Source organism: Pungitius pungitius, chromosome 11 (genome assembly GCF_949316345.1).
Source record: "Pungitius pungitius chromosome 11, fPunPun2.1, whole genome shotgun sequence".
Lineage (NCBI taxonomy): Eukaryota > Metazoa > Chordata > Actinopteri > Perciformes > Gasterosteidae > Pungitius > Pungitius pungitius.
In genome coordinates this window covers 7,121,520-7,145,087 of record NC_084910.1, presented here as the reverse complement: position 1 = coordinate 7,145,087, position 23,568 = coordinate 7,121,520, and the positions used below count along the sequence as shown (strand labels likewise).

Genomic DNA, 23,568 nt, shown 5'->3' with positions numbered 1-23,568 from the left:
CCGAAGCAACAGAACACTAGAATTCCCACCAAGTGAAGAACTTCCTCACTCTGAAATTGAATTTGCTCAGGTTCCGGTTGAAAAACAGCGCAGTGTTTTGAAATTTTGGAATGTATTGATTTAATTATATGATAATGTATTAAAGAACATTGAGTCATGCAATACTCCGTGCCACCTCTCCTGAAACCTGTGCTCCATCTGGAAAAGCCTGAAATACTGAGCGTGCAGCGTGATTGAGCTACAGTGTTAATTTTGGCAGCTATTTTTGATTTAGTCGTAGTCTTTTAGACGAAAATGCATGTTAGTTTTAGTCACATTTAGTCATTTTAATCCTTCTTACTTTTAGTCACATTTATTAGCCTTATTAAACTCCTTTTCTTCCTTTCTCAGGCCCAGGTACCCCCTGTGTTGTGTCTAAAACTGCATAATAGTCTAGCTTACAGTACTTAAGTTGTCCATTAGATATCCCTTCTAGGATAGGTCTATAGCAGGGGGGGGGGGGGCAAACTTTGACTTGCGGGCTAATATGAATGACGTGAAAAATCATTAAAAGAAAGGTTTGGGCTTTTAACAAGTAGCAAAGCATTTATTTGCAAGGATATTTAACAAATTTGCAATGGTGTAAAGCTCTGCTGAATTTATGAGAACAAGGGACCTAAATGCAACACTTTGTTGTCTTTGTCTGTTTATTCGCAAGGCTTTTGACATGGCCAACAGAAAAGTCCTTTATTGTTTCCACTGTAAAAATCAATGCGTGAGGCTTCAGAACCCTGCAAGGATTTTATTATTTTGACGTGTTTGTAGAAGTCTACCGTAACGGACTGTCTCATTCAGTCGAGGTAACGCTGGCTACCGTCGCCAGAAAACTGAGCAGCCAGGTCCACATGAACATCACTCCTGGCCGACCAGCCGCCAGGTTTGTTTAACGGGTCTTCATCTCCAAGCACATCGGTCTCTGAAGTTCCGCAGCTTTAGCCTGCTAACAGTTAGCTAAACCGAGACAGCGGAGCTAAACCAAGGAAGCACACACTCACCTGTAAAATTGTGTAAAATAGTCGTCGCGGTCCGTATCGGTGAAAAGAACCACCGCTGCCCCCACAGTGACCGAGTGGTCTGGGTCCGAGTCTTTAATAACCGCCTTACGGCAGCCCGTACTTTGTCCACGTCTGTTAGGTGTATGCAAATTTAGGGGAAAAAAAAATCCACCAACATTTTCGTCTCGTCTCGTTAGAATAGATTTAGTCATAGTTTTTCGTTTTTAAGATCCTTTTTTCGTCACGCCTTCGTCTCGTCTTAATCATGGCAAAGAGGTTAACAAACATTTTTCGTCATAGTTTTCGGCAACGAATTAACACTGGTGAGCTACAATCTTGCTGCCTGATACCATTATGATTGATAGTCTGATAGCACCTGATAGCATTAACCCAACTCCTAATAGCACATAACAGCCGAGATTCAAAGAGCTGGATTGAACAGTGAGTTGTCTCCAGGGTTTCCCCAGACTTCCATCACCTCGTTCACTGTTCAATGAGGCAGAGCTGTCAATAAAGAGTGGCTCTTCATCCTCTGTTAAAGCGCTATTCATTTCATTACTGCCAGGCCTGTCTGGTGAAAGAGGCCGAGGTAGTTTTTCCTTGACATCCTTGTGGTGTGGGGTGAACAGATGAGAGCAGGGAGAGGCAGATTGAGACGTAGGGCGGACTCCGATACAATGAGACTGAATCACTGTACTTGAAGAGAAGCCCTTTGGTTCGGAGCGATATTAGATCCAGGTTCTTTGCCATAGCTCAAGCTCTTGAGAATTCACACCCATGGTTGTGCCTCACAAAGGAGGTGTTCCCAACATTTTTACTGAATATCCCTAGGAGAAGAATGCAAAGCTAGGTGCACTCTGGAGACACGTTAAATTTATGATGTTGTAAACTTATGATGTAAATGATGGTCCATCCTCTCTATCACGGCCAAGATGTAGAACTCTTGAGAACTGTAGTCCACAAACCAATGAGTGATGACATGGTGGCTACTTCCACCTCTGTCCAAATACAGCTTTTTTTTTAGCTCAGATTAGTTTTGTTTCGTGGCCCTGATGAAGTGTGGGAGTTTATGTCTGTGAGGGTCATCTACATGCGGCAGGTTATTGGGACAAGTATGACAGTCTGGTGGACAAAATAACCTCCCAAATGAATGTAAATGCTTCAATTCAATTCCCCAAATATGGGAGCTTTTTCTCTTTGAATTTGAGTTATTGAGCTGTTTAAATTCACATTTTGAATGAACTCGTAATCAATAAAGAGAAAAAAGCCTTTGTTGACTAGGCCAGATGGCAGTTTGATTAAAGCTTTCCTAATTAACTTTACTCCACAGAAGCCATACAGTGCAATTCCCCCTAAAGGGCAGCTTTAATAGGATTTTCTGTTGGATGTCGCTGTTTGTGACAAAATCTCCTTAACTCCATCCCATGCCCACAGAAGCATAGTGTTTCTGTCAGAACACTGGGATTGATCAGTGAGGAGCTTGGCTGTGCTGCTGCCATCATGCTCACTTCATTGGGAATCTACATCAGGCTTATGCTGTTTTTTAGTTGTCAAAGGTTCTTCAACATTGTTGTCATTTCAACTTAGAACTCAAACGTTGTTTCAGTCTGGAGACCTGGCTTAAACACACCAAAGAAGCACAATGTCATCAAGATATGTATAACATCCCCTGGCAGCTATTTGAAATTAAATGTATTTAGTTGGTAATGTCAATTGGTTGATGTTGCCTACATGCTGAATAATTTGTTTGATGTATTAGGTAGAAAGGGCCACTAGGAATAGGTGTTTGTAAGTTCCTCTGTGGATTCCGCCTCATGACCTCTTTTCGGACAGATTTGAATGAAATAAAAACCTTGTATTTTATTATTGGGGCACTGAGGACAAAATAAAAGCAAAATAAAAGAGCAGAGATACTCAAGAGGGAGCAGCTCTGTATATATGTGTAAAATGTGTAAAAGAAGAAACATGCTGCTAACATCTCATGAACAGGTTAAACAGCAACTTTAATACAGCGTAACTAAAAGGACTGCTAATGAAGAATTTGCTGTCTGGGTAATGAGTAATGGATGGCTGCAGGTGTTGCCTTTCTTAATTAATATTCTTCTAATTGGATAAATGAATGAGCTGGCAGTTCACATATGGTAGCAGACGTGTGTCTCCAGTGCCTCCCTATATCTGCTTCTGTCCGACCTGTTGTTGTCCTCTAGAGCCCGAGCCACTTCCGTCACACACAGTTTACAGAGCAAACGATAACGTCGGATGAATTGATTCTTCATGGCGGCGATGAATTTAATCTGATATGATATGAAGTCTAATTCATTTCTTGTCTCCGTTCAACAGGTGCTCGTGAATCTCTGGGTCGACTGATGCAGCCACGGGCCCATCGTTGGATCTTTAAAAGCAACCCCGGATCTTCACCTCTTTTTCCTCTGCCCCACACTGCTGGAAGACGAGTCCTCTGAAGCCAGAAACCAACTACCGACCTATGAAACCTTCTCCTTCCCTTCGTCCACGCACCATGACAAGCCTTGTAGTTTGGAATCCTGGCCAATCCCGGTGGTCCCTCCCAGTGCTGCTCTTGTACTTTTGCCCTCTGCTCCTGATGCAGGGCTGTTGCCATGCAGCCCCCTCGGGCCCAGAGTCTGACTCCTGCTCCACGTTAGTCCAGAGCCGCTTTTTTGGCTACTTCCTGTCATCATCGGTGTTCCCCAGCATGCCTTGCTCCTGGACCCTGCAGAACCCTGATCCGCGGCGCTACACTGTCTTCATTAAGATCACAAAACCCACAGAGTTCTGCGTGCCGTCCCAGCTCCGCATCTTTCAGTATGAGTCCTTCCTTGAGACCACGCGTACCTACCTGGGCATGGAGAGCTTCGACGAGGTAGTGAGACTGTGCGACTCCTCTGCCCCGGTTGCCTTCCTCGAGGCAGGGAAGCAGTTCCTCCAAATGAGGAAGGGACCACCTCGGGTGGGTACGGCCATCCTGGATGGCAATAGGGATTTCAAAACTGAGTACCTGGTGGTGGGAAAGCGCAACCCCAGCATGGCGGCCTGTCAGATGCTGTGCCAGTGGCTGGAGGACTGTCTGACCTCCAGCACTTCCAACCGGCCCTGTGGGATCATGCAGACTCCATGTTTGTGCTGGGAGCCCCCGCCTCAGCTCAGCCAGGGAGATAGCTGTTATCACAATGGAGTTTACCTCGAAAACTGTTTACCCAGCGCGAAGGAGGGTGGAAAAAACGTTGAGATTAATGGTGAGTAGGAAACACATCGACCGGGATTGAAGTAAAAAAATGAATGTTTTGTATTTTTAGATTACATCCATAAACTGCTCCGTCTACAAAAATAATTGCATTGTTGGGATTGAGAATTATGTCTGCTTCTCTGTAAAACTACAAGTAAAGAAGAGACTAACGGAAAAACCTCATAAGGTCACCTTTGGCATTTGCTCTCAGCAAGATGACAGAGAAATGGAATATTTGGTAGAAATCAAGCTGGTGAAACGTGTATGATTTTGAATAAATGAGGATCATTGGCTTAAAAGTGAAGTGACTTGGCTGAAGTAGGGATGAGGAATACGGACGGAGGGAGACAAATGGAAGGTTTTGGGTTTCATCTGATGGAGGAGAGCTCAGTCACCTTGTGAGGTCGGCACCGTCTTGCATCTCTCTGCGGTCCAGGGAAAGACATTCGATCCGGCTCCGGGAAGCCTGCAGAAATGGAGAAGAATCGAGTGCTGATATTGGATAGCTCTGGGGATGCTCTGAGATGGAAGGTGGAGGAGGGGGGTGTATGTAATGAGAGACAAAACACGATGGTAGAAGGCGAGAGGCAGAAATGTGGTGGAAGAAGGGCCAGTGGCTTCAGGACTAATTGTCGGCTGCTTGTGCTTGATCCACCTCTCCACCTCTCCTCAGCAGACAGGATGTGACTTGACATCTGTCTGCTGGCTTCATCAGGACTATGGCCAAAGGGGATGGAACATTTCTCGGCTCAATTTTTCCTCCCCCTTTTCTACCTTCCAACTCCCCCTCTTTTTTCTGCCTATCTCAGTCGCTTTCCCCAATCAGCCTGTGGTCTCATACTCTCAGACATCCACCTCCCTTTCTGAGCCACAATCTTTGCCTCTCCCCCTCCCCCCGGCTGAGAGTTGGCTGACACTGAGCCAGTCGTGGGAAGCCAACCAAGCAGGGGAGATGTTGCGGTGGGTATCTCCTGCCTTATCCTCCTCCAGTCTTCAGAGCGGCTAATATCCCCTTGCTGCCCCAGCCTCCTCTCTGCTAGTTATGGCGCTTATGTAATTCCACTTACGGTGCTCAACAGCAGGGTGTGGGCTGTTAGTGCCTAAAGGTGCGAGAAGAAGAGAAAATATACCATCCACTGTTGTGGTGTCGAGATGGAAAGCAAAGGGCACATTATAGCTTTTCTTGTCAACCCACACGGGCGAATCATCTCTCCCGTGATAATCCTGCTCCAGAGCGAACGAGCAGCCCTGTGATGAGCTCAAATGGAGAAGGCAAGCAGCCAGTGACTATATTGCTGGATGGGCGACCGGGTGGATTTAATTGGTGGATGACGATGAAAAAGAGAATGCGGAGACCTAATGGATCCTTTGTGGTAATAGCTTGTGTGGGGGGGAGGGGGGGGGGCGGGTGCAGTTACGGCCCACTGTGCAGTGATGAGTGGAAAAAGAGGTGATGGTTGAGTGTCAAGAGTGGTGGGAAAACACCAGAGAGACGAGGTTGACGCTGTGGGGGGGTACATTAAAAGGGAGCCGAGAGGGGGAGTTGTCTGGGTGCAGCGGCACTGATGAGGATGGATGGCTGTGGCTCATGTCTCACAATGCCCAGCTGGACCCATTTCGTCTCTGTACCTTCAGTGGACAAGAAGTTGGTAGATTACAGTTTATCTTCCTCTCTTTTTCCCTAGTAGCGGACGGGGGGGGGATGTCAGGACCCCGGCTCTGCTTGTTTACAGCTATTGGGCGCCAGACGAGGACATTACCTCCCTCGAGGCGTTGTGTGATCTTTGTCTAGTGCTCAACCTCCTGGTCCTGTATACCGAAGCATAAAGGTTCATGGAAATGGATCTTTAAAAAAGGCCATTTTCTTTGACCAAGCAACACAAAGGAACAAGAATGGCATTTTTTAAATAGGAACTTTTATATCAAAACCACTGGTGTTGCTTGTATCTCAATAGTCCGAGAGAAATGTCACATCCTTTTATTTAAGTCTGTACTGGATTATCCACCCAGTGCCAATGCTTCCTGCCACTACACATACCAAGGAGTAATAAATAATACCATTACATGGTTAAAAGTAATTTCGAATTTTTTTATTTTAGATTTCCCTGATATGCAGCAATGATGTTGACAATTGGCACATAAACAACAAAAATACTTTTGTCTAGTTGTGTGGTAACGGACCACTAGACCACTATGCTTGCATTCAGGCTTTGTTCTGTGAAAATGACAATTGGGTGACGGTAAATCATTAATGACAAATCATGACACTCAGTAAAGGTAAAGGATAACATCTGTCATTTGTTTGAAAAGATTTTTGCATAAAAAATTGTATCTGCAGTGAAAAAATCTGAATTCTGTGAATGTCAAATTCGTTTCCTTTTATTGTCTCGTGCTGATCCAATCCAGGACTTTTATCTGTGATACAATACAAACTGATTTCATGATCCGTTACAGCACTACTTGACCATGAGTTATACACTCAAAACACATTAAAAAGGAAAAAGAAAGAATAAAACTTAGAGTGGCTTCCTTTTCATCCGGAACAATCACTAGTGATGTATCCGCCTCACTGACGTAATCATCCGTCGACGGCATGGTGCTTATTAGCCAATAACCCTTTAATTACTGGGGAAGAAGAAGATATATATGAACATATTAGTGCGCTGCCTTTTAATAATGTATTCAACCCCCATGAGGGCGGGGCCTGTGTGCATGCCGGGTGGATTCATTCATTGACTTTCAGGTTGATGCCTCAGTGTTACACTCTGAGTAATACAAAAACCAATGTTGCTCGGTGAGCGGGGTGGACCTCTGGTCGGACACATGTGGTGCAGGGGTTTCTGTCCCCCATGTGTGCCGATGGGATGATCAATAAGACGCTTTAAAGAGATGAATAGATACATCAACCCTTCTGATTTTATCAATACCACTTGGGTTTCAATTAACAGTTGCAGTTTCCCTAAATTACAAGAAGGAACTCAAATGTCCAAGAAAATGAATATCATCACATGAGATTTGCAAAGAGAGGCTCCACTGAAATGCCACAAGAGGAAAACAAATAGGGATTCCGCCTTAATGTGGTGATTACAGTTGAGCAGGAGCTGTGTTTCATAACTATGGCTCGCTGTGAGAAATCTTTAACCTTTAAGTGTAAGAGGACTGATGATTTTAGGGCTATTTCTGGAATGTTCTGACATTCAACAAAATGTGGGCTGTATGCAGCTTCAGTCCAGAGGTACTGGCTGTGTGGTAGGTCTTTGATGAGGACCTTGAGCATGTGTGTGGAGGGGTGTGATGTGTGTCTCGACATGTGGTGTGGCACGGAACGGGAGAGGACTCATTTGTACGCTGTCGGTGGACAGCAGGGGGGGCAGTGAGTGATTAAAGGAGGGATGAGAGAGCACATGACTCATTCTGAACAAAAGAGACACGTTCGTGATAGCTTTGAGATGACCGGCAGAGTGAAGGGGCACAGATGAAACTCACCCACAAAGCTGTGGGACCATCTGGGTGGGTGACCTTGGTTACACGTCATGCGGTCTCATGTTTGGCTTTGGAATATTTGATGAAGCTTGGAGAGTCCCCAGGCGACGACAGTGTCACAGTCTGAAGGCAGGCTCAGCTGTTAACCGTTTCACCCTGAATAAAACAACAATAAAGCCTGGTGTGGAATTTACATGGTCTTTACATATTTGTGTGCGAAAATGAAAAAATCCAGATATCCCCAAATTTGAAGTTGCGTGCAAAATTTCTTAAATCGTAAGTCTTTTGCAGACTGCATTCATCACGAAACGTCGACAAAGTCTGGGCCCGTTTCTAAAGTTACCAGTAACACAGCTTTCTTTGGCCTCAATCTGTCTCCTGCTCCAGTGGACTTTCAGTCAGAGACACTTACATCAGGGAGGTGACCACTCACAGCAAGGCGGTAGATGGCACTGCCCAGTGCCTGCAGCAGCAGTGTGTTATTCACACAGCAAGAAACAAACACAAACAATAGCCAAATGATAGCAATTAATGCATTTCTTCCATTGATATAAACACTCAGCGGTGATTGGCCATGGTTTACAATGAAATTGTTAAAGCAGTTAAATACAGCCATTGTGTCAATAAGGAAACGCATTTAAGTCAGTCTGCAACGTAAATGTAATGTTCATTTGTAAGGCTGCGGATAATTCCTGAAAGCAGCTTGTTCTTAATTTTCCAAACATTTAAGTACTGTCAAATATGTACGGCAGTAGTGATTTGGGCTGTGAATGTTTAGTGTTCATTGAAGCGCACTAGTCCCGTGGAAGACTGCATCATGCACGTAGTATATAAGCTGTGGGCGGGGCATCACCATGTGGTTTATGAACCAATTTTGGAGGCTCATGTTTGCCATCTTGGTTTCCGCCTATTGCTCATTGGAGGAACAACCCAACAGAACGGAAATGTTACAATCTTTTGTCAAATGAAAAGAGTTAATACAAAAACACAGACAATTTCAGGACTGGACAATAATTTGGTAGAGACATGTCAATCAATAGGTAGCCACGCCCGAAAGCATACCCTGCTGTAGTCAATCATGCTGTACGAAAAAGGCTTCAGTCTAGAGACTGAGACCATAAACTCATGTTTACAATGTTTACTGGGCGAATAAATCAAGAGAGAAGTAGAGTCATTTTCTCTTAGACTTCTATGGGGCCACATGAGTCTCCCTCTGGTGGTCAGTAGAGATGAGGCAGCTTTAAGACGTAAAGTATAGGCTGGATTCGAATATTTTTTTTGCTTAGAAAGGTTCCTGACTGAGTGAATGACCCGCAGTGACAGTGATGCATGTGTCAACATGCTATGACTATCTGCTGAGTGTGTGCGTGTTGTAAAGGTCTCTGTGATGGGGACATGTGTGACAGTTCAGGGCAACAAGCACAGGCAACAACTAGTAATTACATTCACCATTAAAAATTTATTTTTTTCTCGCACACACACACACACACACACACACACTGACACGGGTAATTTTTCATTGTAAAATGTCTTAAACATATTTTTAAAACTGCACACTCAGCTGGCCTCAAAGCAGCAGTACACCAGTGATTTGCTCTGTAAATGTCAGAGCAGTGTTGAGATACATCGTTCCAAAACTTTGATCACTCTCAGAGCTGCTTGTGATGGAGGGGAAAAGAAATAACAAAAAAAGTAACGGTGTAGAAAGGAGGAGGAGGAAATGCTCATAACCCCTCTGACTTGTTCCTCCAGTTGGCTGGTGGAGGACTGAATGTGAGTACAGGGTCTCTGCCGGACCACGATGGTGCTAAACTCTGGGATTTCCAGCCCACCTCTGTAAGGGTGCACTTGGGAATCCTAAAGCAGGTTGAATGCAATAGCTCCTCTCCACATGCACTGTGCACAGCCCCAGTATACACACACACACACACACAGATGTCACGCACGCACTTGTCTCTGGTGACAGAGTGTGGGTGGCTGACCGAGGGAGAGAATAAAGTGATTGTGTTGTGTGGAGGGAGCGAGGCGTGGTGCTCACCACAGGGGGCACCGTGTGGGAAGGAGAGAACTGCACAGCTTCCAGATGGAGCTTGTTCTCCTGGAACCGAGGCAGGGAAAATTCTCTTCCTTGTGGCAAGTCCACCTCACCTCTGATCAGGGCCGTCATTAAAAGCACCCGGTTCAGCACTGCACCATGGGTAAACTTTTAAAAAGACGAATGATAGCACTATTGCCTCCTAAACCTGCTGTGTTTCCTGTTAAAGGAAGTGCTTGATTAGAAAACACTGCTGCTGTAGCTGTTACATGGAAGAAGATGGCTGGTTATAACCATGAAAAGGGCATGCATACAGATCTGGGGTCAGTCATCAGCAGCACATACTGCTACTGGCACAAAGTCCTAATGCTTTGTGTAAATGTTTTCTAGGCGAGACAAGTGTTTCATTTGCTGCTGTCGTGTTTTTGCAGCAGCGCCTTGAGTTAAAAAAAAAACGCATTCTTGTATTTGTCATTATCATTGCTTGCTAGGCGGAGCGATACAGAGTTCTACCAGCCGTAGTTACCATGAGGTGATCAGAAAGCAGCAGCACTTCATGTAGTGGTGATGTTGTCTTCATGGATTTAAACTCTACTGTTCATTGAGGTGTGTGTTAAATATGATTGGCCGTCATTTGGTGGTTGCCTAGAAACACAAGAGAAAAAGGCGGCACAGTGGACAAATACACCTGAGTGATCGGGTGTGCCTCTTGTTTTCAACCTGACAACGAGCCTGACACAGTACACATACCATGTGTTGGTCTGCTGCAGCTCCACTAAAATGGCCGGTCCAATTTGGTTATAGCTCATGAGATTTGATTTAGGTTCATTTCAATTTGTCTTAGAAGTGAAGCTACTGTTCCTGATCTAATCAGCTGGTGAAGTGTTCAGACAAGATGAAGTAAAAAATGTGTTCTTTCTTTCATTATGATATGAGAACGTTTAAATGACCGGTTTCTTATCATTTTTCCCATAAGCTAAACGTTTTTAGTGTGTTATTATTGTTGGCAAATCTCTCGGACCGTGGCTTTGTGGCTAGTGAGCTGATCTGCTTATTAGTACGGTATCACTCTATATTCAGCCATGAGAATAGAAAGCGATTCTATGTTTCATGATAATAGGATGATTTAGCTACTGCTATAACACTGCTTCAAGCACCACTGGGAAAAAAGCACAATGCTAGTAGCTAGAAGTGTTTTTCACAGGGCTGCTGGGGATGATAAGACATCACACAAATCATCTCTGTAGCGCAGAAGTGTCACTCAATTCAGGTTCATGCCAGATACTGTCCACTTTGATCGAAAGCTGGCCAGGCCATTCAAATCATAGAAGTGACCACGCATGAAGGTAGATTCGTGTCTTTATTATGCAAACAAAAAAAATGTTTTGAGAGCAAATTTCGTTCATAAAAACAAAAAAGTTTGTAAGTAAAAATATATAAACTAAGAATGAATTATTTGTTAGTTTTGCTTATGAAACTATTGTTTTTGCTCTCAAAACAAAAAGTTTTGGTTTCAAAATGAAAAATTTAGGTCTCGAAAACAAATATTTGGTCTCAAATCAAAAAGTTTTGCTCTCGGATTTTGTAGGTAGGGGGCGGGGCTTACGCCGCCGAATGCACACACCGATCGACCATCGGAAAATGGAAGATGGATTAGCTTCAGGTGGAGGAAGACCACTCGAGGAACTCAAACTTGCCGACAACAAACTGCCAATGTCATAGCACTGCAAATTATTCTGCTGACTTTATCAAGGGGTGCGAAAACATAAAGAAATACGTGTTCTTTCTTCACCAGACGACCGAGCAACATACCATCACTTATGGTGAGTGATAACTCTTAGTCTTAATTCTTAATTATCTTGAAATTCTTTTACTGTCTGGGTCAGAAGCCCTATGTTAGTTAGCGAAAGTTAGATAGCTCTGATTAGCTATTTAACTGACGTTAGCTACGGAGGCTTGCTAGCTAGTAGCTAGCTACCGTTAGCTAATGTTAGACAAAGTGCAGTTAGTGAGATGTTTTTCCTCTCCTCATAAGTTACTTACAAGGTTTAAATGTGTTGTTCTTTGTTTTTACAGAAGCATGGATTAATCAGCTCAATAAAATAGAGACAACTGGAAGCTGTGAATCAGATGCAAAGGCAGTGTTCTTCAGAATAGTCAATTTGACATTGCTTCAGATATTGCTTAACACGAGAACTACAAAGAAATAAAAATACAATTGAATGAGTCTGATTTGTTTTATGCTCATTTTGGTTAAGAAAAATCTAAGAAACTGCCTAATAGTCTTATTACTGCCATTTAATGACAAATGCATATACAGAAAGCCCAAATAATTATATTCATTATTTTTAACAAATTACATTTTACAGGTTTAAAAAAATGACCCCAATTTCTTATAAAATGCCCCATGTTTTGTCAGTGGGGACAAAAATTGCGCCTGAAATAATATGTAAATTTCCTACCCTGGTTCTACTGCTTCTGGATGACTGCCGCTTCCAGTGGTTCATGAGGCTAATGGTTAGCCTGTTTGATAACTTATTGGCTTGGATCAGTGACCATATTTCACGGCCACCACATCATACTTTTCAGTGCAGTGATGGGTTGTAAGCAAGGAATATATGGTTGTATGCTGTTTGTTAAATGTGCAAGGTCTTTTCCTGGACAGGTGTAGGTGCCTTGTGGTCTAAACTTCTTGGTTTCAACCAGTTGACTGACATATATCCAGTCTACTAATATAGTGAAATATCTTAACATTTACCAGATGATTCCATGTTATTTTGTACAAACATTTGTGGTTTCTAGAGACTCAATCCTAAAGGTTTTTGTTATTCTTTGACCTTTAATACCGACATTGTCGTTTGGAGTTATGATACTGATGTCTTCTGTGATGTACGGATTGTCATTTAATCTGGTGTTATGAGGTTCATTTCAGGATACATTTTATTAACTTTGAGCCCTTCATCTGGGAACATCATCAGGTCCAAATTACAATCTATCAAGAAGATGAACTTGGGGGACAGTATACCTTCAAATATTGGTATGTCTGCTGATTTGTAGTAAACCTGATCTGCTGATTTCCCACTGAGAGGCAGAGAGAGCTACATCTAATTTATTCACTTACCTGTGTTTTATTCTGACAAAACCAGACCAACTGTGACAACTTTAGTGAATTTTTATTTATGCTTCTAGATTGAATAAGGCGTGCTTCAAAATGAGTTACATTAAAAAGTCAGATGAGAAAAAGGAATATATCAGAGTGGGTGCAGTTTTTTTTGTTTAATACTGGAAGAACATTTCCTTTCTTGACATTTTACTCCGCCAAGCACAGACTGACAGAGGCTGGTTGAAACAAATGGAACATATCATCCAGTCCCTATAAGACATTTAGTGGCCCAGTCTGTATACAAAAGCAATCAGGAGAAAGCAGCCTGGGGTTAAGGTTACTGCGTCAGCTGAGGAGCCGGCACTCCCAGCCACTACGAAATAGAACAAGTTAACATTTGAAAGTGTCTGGCCTTTATCGGCTCCACCTGTTCTCTGTCAAAGGACTCACTTGAACTTGAGAGTCGGTGCGAGGGAGTTCAGGAATATTCCGTCCTCTTCCTCGAGGCGCCCTTGTCAACGCTCTCAGGTCCCTTATTAAACATTCATGCTTTAATTAAGCAACTTTAACGGCGCTACTAACGGCGGATGATAAAACGCACCACTACCGGATGAGCGTGTGTGTGTGTGTGCGTGTGTGTTAAAGTGTCCTGCGTGAGAGGCCATTCATTTCTTGCCATGAAGAAAAGTGTAAGGATTAGAGAAAAGACAAGTTGAACTTTTTTCCCTCCCTCATCAGTCATGTGTGACTGCGGGAGAATGGTTGGCGGATGATGATAACGGTCCCAGTGTGTTCTGACAGGCCTACTCTCTGCTGCTCTTTCTTTCTCTATTTAACACTTCATCACACACTTATTTTTTGTGAAGTCCAGAAGAGCCTCGGAGAATCTAATCCCTTTTCCCCCCTCTTAGAAAAGGGCTCTATTATCAAAGACCGTCTCGGAAGGGTGACTGTGAGAAAGTGTGTGTTCATGTTGGCAGTCTCCTTGTGTGAATGTCTCACTGTGGTTCTTTAGATTTGATGACTTGGACAATGAAGATGAATGACTTTGAGCACAAAGGAATGTGCAGGGTTATTGCTGCTGGATGGCTACAAAGAACACTACATCCTGTTTGTGTTTGTTGTTGCATCTGCGTGTCCCCGTGTCCTTGTTAAGAGCAGGCGGTAGCTCTGTGGGACTGCTCTCCTTGGCTGTATCACATGAAATGACACCCAGAGGTGACACACTGTCAGAAAACACACCCACCCACGACGTAGGACGCACATGCACGCACGTACAGACGCACGCGCGCACACACACACGCGGTCAGAAGACACACCCACTAAAGACGTAGGACACACACACGCACGCACGTACAGACGCACACACACACACACACACGCTGTCAGAAGACACACCCACTAAAGACGTAGGACACACGAACATGCACGCACATAGAGACGCACGTTCACACACACACACACACATACACGCTGTCAGAAGACACACCCGCTCAAGACGTAGGACACACACACACACATATGCACGCATGTGGACGTAGGTCACAGACACACGATGCTACTAATGCTAACTCTGCTGAGCAGGCATAGACCTTCTCTACTCCTTGTCACCCTGTGTGTCGGCTGTTTGGGGATTTTTTTGCGGCACTTGTTGACATCATTTTAATCCATTTTAATTATTTTATGAATGCCTAGTGTTTTTTTTCTTTAATTAATTTGGAGCTGAGGGTTGGACTAGTTCCAGACACTAAAGTTATACCAAGTTCTATTTGATATAATGTCACATACAATTGTTACAACGTTCAAACTATTAAAATCCATTTAGAATCAGTTGGAGTCCTTTTTGAAAGTATACATTACGTTTTCTTTCCCACCACCCCACTTGTAGACAGCAAGGGGGAAGTTGGTCCACGTTAGTCCGTCAGGTAGCTCGCCGTTAAAAAAAAGTTAGTCAGCTACATCCACGGCCCTGACAAAAAAAAATGTATTTAGCCTCTTGCACAAATCATTTCCGATAAAAACTCTACTTGTGTTTATACAAGTGTAAACCATCTTGGACCACAAACAGCTCATTTTTTCTCTAACAGTAGCAACACCGCCATTAAAATAAAACAACAAAAAAATGTAAAAGGCAACATCCAAGAAGGCCCACACAATTCGATACATACACAATTTCTACATCCCCCCCCCTTTATAAATACATAGTTTTATCCTTATGTTTGGTGTTGGCTAATCGCTAAGCTAGCACGAGCTAGCTAAAAGTTGTCACATTAACGATCAACACCACTGATTAAGAATTTTGGCACTGTGTGTTGTTTCCTATCGAGTGGAATTTGGGAACAGAAGCAGGAAGTGATCTTTGACAATCACGTAATACTGAGTATTACAATCAATATATATGAGGGTTAAAATAGCTTTTTGAGAAAACGTAGTAACCAATGGCCGATGTCGCAGTTTGACGAGAATACAAATGTTGAGATAAAGGTTTCATGGTTGCATGTTTCCACCTATAAGCACCAGATCCTGCTATGAGACACTTATGAATAGAACCATTTCCAGGCTGGAGTCCAGCTGGGACCTTTTTTGTCCAGACAGCTGAGACCAAGTCTAAGTCCTGATGACGAGGAGGCCAGCTGGAACCCAGCGGAGCAGAGTCAAACACACCGCAGGCTACAGCCGTAAAACATGGACATGCGGTCCACTTTAGGATTTCCTTAACTCTTTAAATGTTTTCTCACATCCTCAGGTTTAACTACATCAGCACTGATACCTTCTGTTTGTGAACTTATTCTCTCTGGTCATGCATGGATTCCTGTTCAGATACAAGGGGCTGACTTTGCTTGCTTTAGGATGAACATAAGGTGGGGTCATTACGATTCAAGATGAGAACATGCAGGATCTTAAGATGGCATGATGATCTGTTGCTGGTGTTATAATAAGGTCAAAATACTCATAATAAAGCACCAAAAGAATCCAATTTGTTTGAGGTCATATGATCAACTAAAGCCACTCCGTTCTCTTCACTGGTTACCTACCAGTGGCTGCACGCAACCAGTTCAAAACATTGGTACTGACGTACAATGCTGTGAATGGATCGAGACCAGTTTACATTCAGGACATGGTGAAACCCTACATCCCAACCCGCACACTCCGATCTGCATCTGCCAAGCTGCTTGTTCCTCCCTCACTGAGAGAAAAGCACTCGGCGAGATCGCGACTCTTTGCTGTCCTGGCTCCCAGATGGTGGAATGATCTCTCTGATGACATCAGGACTGCAGAGACCCTCTACATCTTCCCCTGAAAACTCAAGACACACCTCTCTAGACTTTACCTTGACTAAAACACTAACAAACTGTAGCACTGAAAAATCGTAGCACTTAAATTGTACTTATACACTTTTCTATGACATGTTTTGAAACTGCTTAATTGATGAAAATTGTACTTTCTTGTTACTTGTTCTTCTGAGTTTGTAACTCTATGTGGAAATGCACTTATTGTAAGTCGCTTTGGATAAAAGCGTCAACTAAATTACATGTAATGTAATCTAAAGTCAAAGGCATGTCATTCAATAAAAATAGGAAATGGTCATTGCAACACAATTTTTTTCTTTTTACAGATGAATAAAGAACTATTTAGATGAAAAAGGTGTTGATGTCATTCAAGCTGCTCTTCAGAAAGGTTTAATTGATTTTCATGGCACACTCCTGCAAGGACCATGTACCGCTCTCATCCACCTGCATCACAGTGATGAAGCGGAAGCTGGAAACATGGTTGAACACACAGTACGAGACGCCTGCCCATGAATCTATTGCTGCAGCGTGTGACTACTTGCCTCACTTTCAAAGTAAGAGCGCAGGTTTTCACAAGATCCCTAAATCAACCAAGAGCCACGTTAGCTGGAGGAGAATGAACAGGATAAGTTTGGCCTAGAAGGGTTGTGGTAGTTTAATTAAAGCCTTCACACAACAAGAGTATTTCCTTTCTTCTAATCTGAATTTGAATATATTTTGTGGAATTGATACTGAATATTAGGCATAAACTACTTGTGGTTGTCACTTCTTCTAAGCTTGAAGATGATCAACTGATCACACAAGAGTAGAGCGATGTTAGGAACGTTATTTCTGCACTGAGTTCATAATACAACTTCCAGGTGCTGCTCCTCTCCTCAGTCTTAGTTTGAAATGATTTATTTACTCTCATTTATTTTTCGTCAAAGGATCACAACGTGATTAGGTTGTGCCTCTTCATACTTTTTTATTCATGTGCTTGATTTGGTATCTTATCATTGCTTTCATATCAGCTAAAGATTATGAAGTGCAATCTAATCTTAAATGAAAATGACAATTAATTATTTGATTCTCTTCCAAAGAACACATTCTGTTATTGCAGCTGAGACGCCCAGAGGCTCCACTGATGGTAAATCTTCTTCTGTCGGTTTTAGCTCAATCTAATCGTCCTCTACTCTCAGTGTACTGTGGCACGGGGATCTCTGATGAATTATCTTTGTGTGAGGTGTTACCACCACCGTGTTGTGCTAATACTTTCCTAGTGGGAGATAAATGAGATTTTAATGCTCTGATCGCTTGACTGTTGAAGGTTAAAATCTATCCTTGGAGTCTGTGGTTGCTGACATCAGCCAAATTTCCATCATTTGTTCTTTGTCAGGTGATGGAGGTCTAGCAAAGGTTGGGGACGGATGAGTCGAAATACAAAAAGCATAAATTATTCAATAAACATAAGTCACTCAATTAGTGGGATTTGGCAGCTGAGGGAGCTCTGCCTAAATGACCCTAAACTGCCAGCCTTCGTGGGTCCCACTGGTCTGGTACCACCGTGTCCATCAGACAATGCAGATGAGGAAATACCCTGCTGTGGTTGGACACACAAAGGCATGTTTTATTGAAATATCATCATACACATATACTCATTTTCAGCATTTTCCATCGGACAAAACTCTATTCTGCTTTTTGGATTCCCTGTGTGGGTTTCCAGGACCCATTGAAGACAGTTGTGTTGACTTTCCAACTCAAAAGGCAAACATCTAGAGATGATTCCGTGCTTGCTTTTCATTTCCTTCGGGGTTGCATTTTATTTCAGCCCCTGAAAAAGATAATGCGCTATTTGAAGAACGAAAACTGAAAATGAATACAAACAGTCATAGGGACATGTGGGTTGTGCTCCGTCTTCTTAGCTACACTGAAACCTTTTTTTTATACATCTATTATTTCTATTTGAGTTTTCATGCAGGAAGGTTATCGTTGGAGAGCCCTGTTAGCTTCAAAAGCAAAAATTCAGAATGCAGACCATGCTAAAAGTAGAATGAATACCCATCCAGTGTGGTGGCTCCCTGTGTGGCACTAGAGTGTCAAGGACCAGACAGCAGCATGGCACTTCATCTGTTTTAAATGCTCTTTAATAGCAGGAAAAGGTGCTGTTAGCAGAATTCTACTTAACGAGCCCTGCAGCCCAGAGACAGGAGGAAACAAGCCAGGTCAATCGGCATGAAGAACCTGGCGCACTCCTCTAATATCCCGTAACCTCAGCGGTTTTAAAGCTTCGCTTAGTGCCATCACAGGTTTCAGCTGTGGAACATTCGTCACAGATATTAAAATCCATACCAATGAAAGGGAATGCTCGGCATGCACAAGACACAAAGCTTTGTATTGCTGTTCAGAGTCTGAGGTGAGCCACGTTACTTCACATGCCAGGAAGGAATATAGTTGGAGTGGTCCAAGCTAATCATAAACACTTTAGGGTATAGCGGACCATTTCGAAATTCATTAAAAAGCTCAGCACTGTCAGTACTTTAAAAGAAGTGATACCCAATACCATGGGCATCAATGTGCTGCCACAGCCTCCACTCATCTCATCCCAATTCCCATATAAGCCACAAAAGCAGTACTGAGGCCCAGCACTGCTAATGGGTGATCAGGTCTGTCTCACAGCCGTTGTTCCAGTTCCCCCTCAAGGCGTTGGCTCTGTGCAGACCAGTCCTGTTGTTTCCATGCAATGGAAGCATGCGGTAATCTTAAAGATCAAGGGTACCCTCTGCAGTATTTGAATGCTTGTAAATTGTTTCATGTGCAAGTGATATACTGTAAGATAACCTCCCATTTTTCAGAAATATATTTTTTTTATTTCAACCAAAATGTTGGAACTTTTATGAGGGGAAAACAAATGAAAGGGGAAAAAGCTCGAAGACAATTAATCCCTCTAGCCCCGCCCTAAATCATACTCTGCTCTATGGTCTGTTTGACTCTAAATATACCACAATTTACTAAATCAACATAATGGTGTGTTGAAGAAGACTTGAAACTAGAGACTGAGACCATAAAGGCAGGTTTACAATGTTTACTAAGGGAGAGAATGAGAGAAGTACAGTCATTTTCTCATAGGCTTCTATAGGGCCACAGGAATCACCCTCTGGTGGTCAGTAGAGATGAGGCAGCGTTGAGGTACTTCCTCATCAGCTTCACTTTTCAGTCAGGTGAAAATAGTGCTGCTCCATGTAAAAACTGCAATGCCATGTTTTGGATTGTATGCAAAATCAACTGAAAGAAAACAAAGGGGAACTTGGATCCCGGAAGCTATTATTTGCAGGCTCTTTGATTTTGTTGTCAACACCATTATTTCTTTATTTCTCATGGCGTGATCAAATGTTTGGGTCTCCCACTGTACTCTCACTACTGGCATTGCCAAATGGGTTTGGTCTGCTGGATTTGATTTCACAGTTTTAAATGCTTTTTCTTTCAATTCAAATTGTGTCACGATTTCTTTTTAGTTTGGACACCTGCTAATTATCATATCATGCATCTAATCATGATCAAGATACCTAAATCAAGTTTAGATGGACCTGTTTGTGCAGAGGTGAAGGTTAACCTAATCTGCAACACTTGAGAACTATTGGAACATATAGACAGTTTTGGGAGCCCACAGCTTTGGAAAATAGAGATCTAGAACCCAGCGTGGGGCTATACACTACATATGGCCATGGATATGCTTGAATGCACACGTAGAACTATTTAAAACAAGTTTTGTCAAAAGAGTATAGTTGAAAGAGGTGAAACCAGAGTGGAGGTGGAAGCTGAAAACTTCCTCCAACACATTTACCCTAACCCCTTTATGTCCATCAACCACACTGACCTGTGAGCCCCTTCTTCTGTAGCCCACCAGGATGAATCCCAGCAGCCCCCCTCCCGCCTCCTCATCCATCGCTCTCTCCCTTTCGCTAAGTTGCTGCCTCTGTCTCTGAGTCACAATGCCGTCGCATCCCACACTGTGTGGGGAGATGAGGGCCTCTGATGCATAAGAGCGTTCTAAAGCGTGGGAAGGGTAAAGCACATTGCTCAGAGATCCATGTGTGTGTGTGCCGGTGGATGCGAGGCTCACAGGTTACCGATCCCTGGACATTTCTGAATATCTTATACATACCGTAGCATAGCGTATGGGTTTTAGATGGAGGAGTTAACTGCTTTTCCCAAAGTAACTTGGAGAAAAAACAATGACGCATTCGTCAACTGTGGAGTGAGAGTTAAGGACACACCGGAGCACAGCGGGGGCGATTCTCTGTCTTAATAGCTGTGGGGGGAGGATGAGCGGGTGGAGGTCCATGAAGGAGATAGAAATGGAGCTGCCAGTTCCCATAGGAACGCTGATGCCCAATGCATCAGCGTTTGTGGGAGAAAACAACATGAGTATACTTCCCAGCAGCCCCGGCGTCTTAAACTGTTGCGGACGTCCAGATAGACTTAAAGAATCACCTCGCTGGCACACACTCCCAAAATAGTCGCACAAGTGTTTTCTGACACGGGAAAGCTACGTGGAAATGGAGGCTTTCTCAGAGTAAGGCGCCTTCATTCTGTGGGCTGTCGGTCAAACCGGAGAAAAAGACAGAAAAGCATCTGATCCCTGTGGTGAGAAACCTTTTGAGCCTTTTCCTTATCGCTCCCTCTAAAATGGGGCATTCATCTTGGGAATTGAAATGTCTGGCTGGCTGACCTGCACCTGAAACCATGATATGTATTTATAGACAATGGGCTTTTGGTAAGAGCGCTGCTGCCGTGCAAGGTGAGGGGTGTAATGGTTTGTGTCTCCTTGGCTGATCGGGCTATAGAGGTGACACAGATTTACGCTGATTCAGCAGTCTGCCCAGTCTATGGGATTAAAAGTTACATTTCATACAACAAGAATGACCAATGAGTTTGAATAAAGCTCCCTCTTTCTGCATGTTTTATTTGAGTCCCTGTCAAATTTCTGTCAATGTCCCAGCAGCAGTGGGGACACTTTCAACCCCACCCAACGTTACATGTAATGGCTACATGTCGTGAAGTCCCATTATCTGAAATGTGGCCGTGCCAATCCAAATCCACATACTCAATAATTCAATACTCTATTACTCTCTACTATACTCTCTACTATTTTATATAAGGATAAAATGACTGAATAATAAATCCCATTCCCATCTACTTCAACGTATACTTTTATTGGGTTTTCTAAAGTAATTGTTGAAGTTCTGCCTCAGCCTAGATGTTTACATTTGAACATGACAAGACGTACCTTGGCCCAACACTCATGTTTGAATAATACGAACTCAAAACTAAATATTTGAGGATAGTGTAACCTCTGTGGATTAGCTATTAGCTCTGTATTAGCTCTACAAACAGAACTGTGCTGCTAACATGAAATCATTTACCAACACTATGCTTCAGTAGCCCCCTCAAGCAGACCGTGGCAAATGATGTCGTCGATGTGCCGACAACCACGTTCATTTGACTACATGGAGCTTGTAAAACCATAGAAATGCCTCCTGGACTACTTGGCTGGTATCATACTGTCAGCAGAATTCTTCATTCCACCTAATGTATACTATGACACGAGTTAAGGGAGTACTCTCTCCTGGGGGGACATTGTGTGAAGAAAGCTGCCTCATCCAGCAGGAAGGAACTGTTACCCGCCAAAAGGAATTCCAGCTGTGGGTGGGGGGATTCAGTGTCGCATGGTGCTGCAGACGCTGCTTCACACTGACCACAATGCATTTATCAAAGAGTAGGGTTGGTTTCATAAATGTGAACAATGTTCCCATTGGTAATAATTACATTGTGTTTTTATTGCTATTCTATTCATGATTTTGAATTGTGAAGACGCTGGTCTTCTCTATGGACACCAGAATCAGTAGGTTCTGGGGATTAGGGTTGGTTTCATCACTCAGCGGAATGATGTGCTGGTGACAGCAGCCGCCCGGCGGGGGGAGCCGATTGGCTGCTGGGTGCTTCGGGGCGGGTTCACCCTCAGGTTAAGCTCCCCGCTCCACAGGAAGAGACGGATCGATGCCCTCTTTTGGTGCTTATCTATTTATTCACCTGGACTACAGAAAAGGAACAGCACGAAGCACAGTTTGCATGCTATCAATATACAATTAGTATTGTACTAAGGTGATTTATGTTTGCAGGTTTTGACAGGTATGTGTTGGTGGTCTTCATCGTTTTACACAAAACATATTGCGCTGTATGTGTCGCCGCTGGAAGGAAATGAATGAGGACAGTGCATCGTCACCGATGTAGAAGGATAAGCCTTCTGTTTTCCCTTCTTTTCATTTCCCCTTCTCTTATCTGTCCTAACATTTCTTCCCTCTGTCTGTTCCTGTCTTCCTTCATCTCCCCCCCTCCTTTCACCGCCTGTTATCTCCAACATGCAGTTGACTGCTTCTGTCCTCTGGGTGTCAGCACTCGCCTTATCCTTCATCCAGCCGTACGGCTTTGTGGGGACTAATCACCCCATTTCGCCTGCATTTCATGTTTTCAGGATTATTTTCTTCAGTGCTCTTGTCTCCTTCTTTATTACATTTCCCTCCCCGTCCCCTGCTCCCTCCCCGGCTGCTGGCGCATTCCCACAATGGTTGTCAACTCCAACATCATATTTCACCCATGCTCTCCCCCATCACGCTCTCTCTCTCTCTCTCACACACACACACACACACACACACACACACACACACACATGATGACACAATGACGTGGTGAGCTAGTGCCTTCTTTTGGGGTTGAAAATGTCCCCATGACAACAACAACAACAAGTTATTACATTTGAGTGTAAGAATTTGGCTTTGGGTTATATTTAAATTTGAAGAGTTTACAGTAAGTCAATGACATGTCCTCTAAAGCGATGGAAAAACAGCTGTCTGGGTGGTTCAGTGTGAGTGTGTGTGTGTGTGGGGGGGGGGGGCTATTGATGATTTGGAAGCAGCAGAAAGTGGAGCTGTAACAGGAGATGCTCGTCCAGTGGCCAGCGCTCCGAGTGAAGGTGACTTTCTGAAAGTTGATTCCACTCACATGCAAAGTGGACACATTATACTTGCATGCACTCAGTGAACTGCGTGTAACACAGAGAAATAGAAGGGAAGTGTGTGTGTGTGTGTGTGCATGCGCGCTCTGGAGAAGCTCAAGGTCACAGTAGAGCAGCTGTGTTGTCAGGTCAAGCAGGAAGGATGAGTTTTGGGATGTTACGTCTGGTCGGTGGAATCAGGCTGCTACCAGCGTTGGTCTGACTCCTTAAATTATGGAGAACAGAAATGTAATGCCCTTGCAGAGAGAGAAAGACAACACTGCCCTCCTCCCCCCTTGCATAGTCTGCAGAGTATTGGGCAGGAATAAAAAAAGTTAATAGTCCTGTC

At 43.5% G+C, this 23,568-nt stretch overlaps 1 protein-coding gene across 8 annotated transcripts in view; it reads left to right on the top strand.

The window, feature by feature from the left end:
- Positions 1-23,568, top strand: part of adgrb1a (adhesion G protein-coupled receptor B1a) — a 104,514-nt gene that overhangs the window by 23,417 nt on the left and 57,529 nt on the right. For all 8 annotated transcript variants that reach the window (XM_037452948.2, XM_037452943.2, XM_037452941.2 and 5 more), the window contains exon 2: positions 3,375-4,288. In XM_037452948.2, coding sequence (XP_037308845.2) covers positions 3,520-4,288 — 769 coding nt within the window. In that variant the 5' untranslated portion in view covers positions 3,375-3,519. The remainder of the gene's footprint in view (positions 1-3,374; positions 4,289-23,568) is intronic.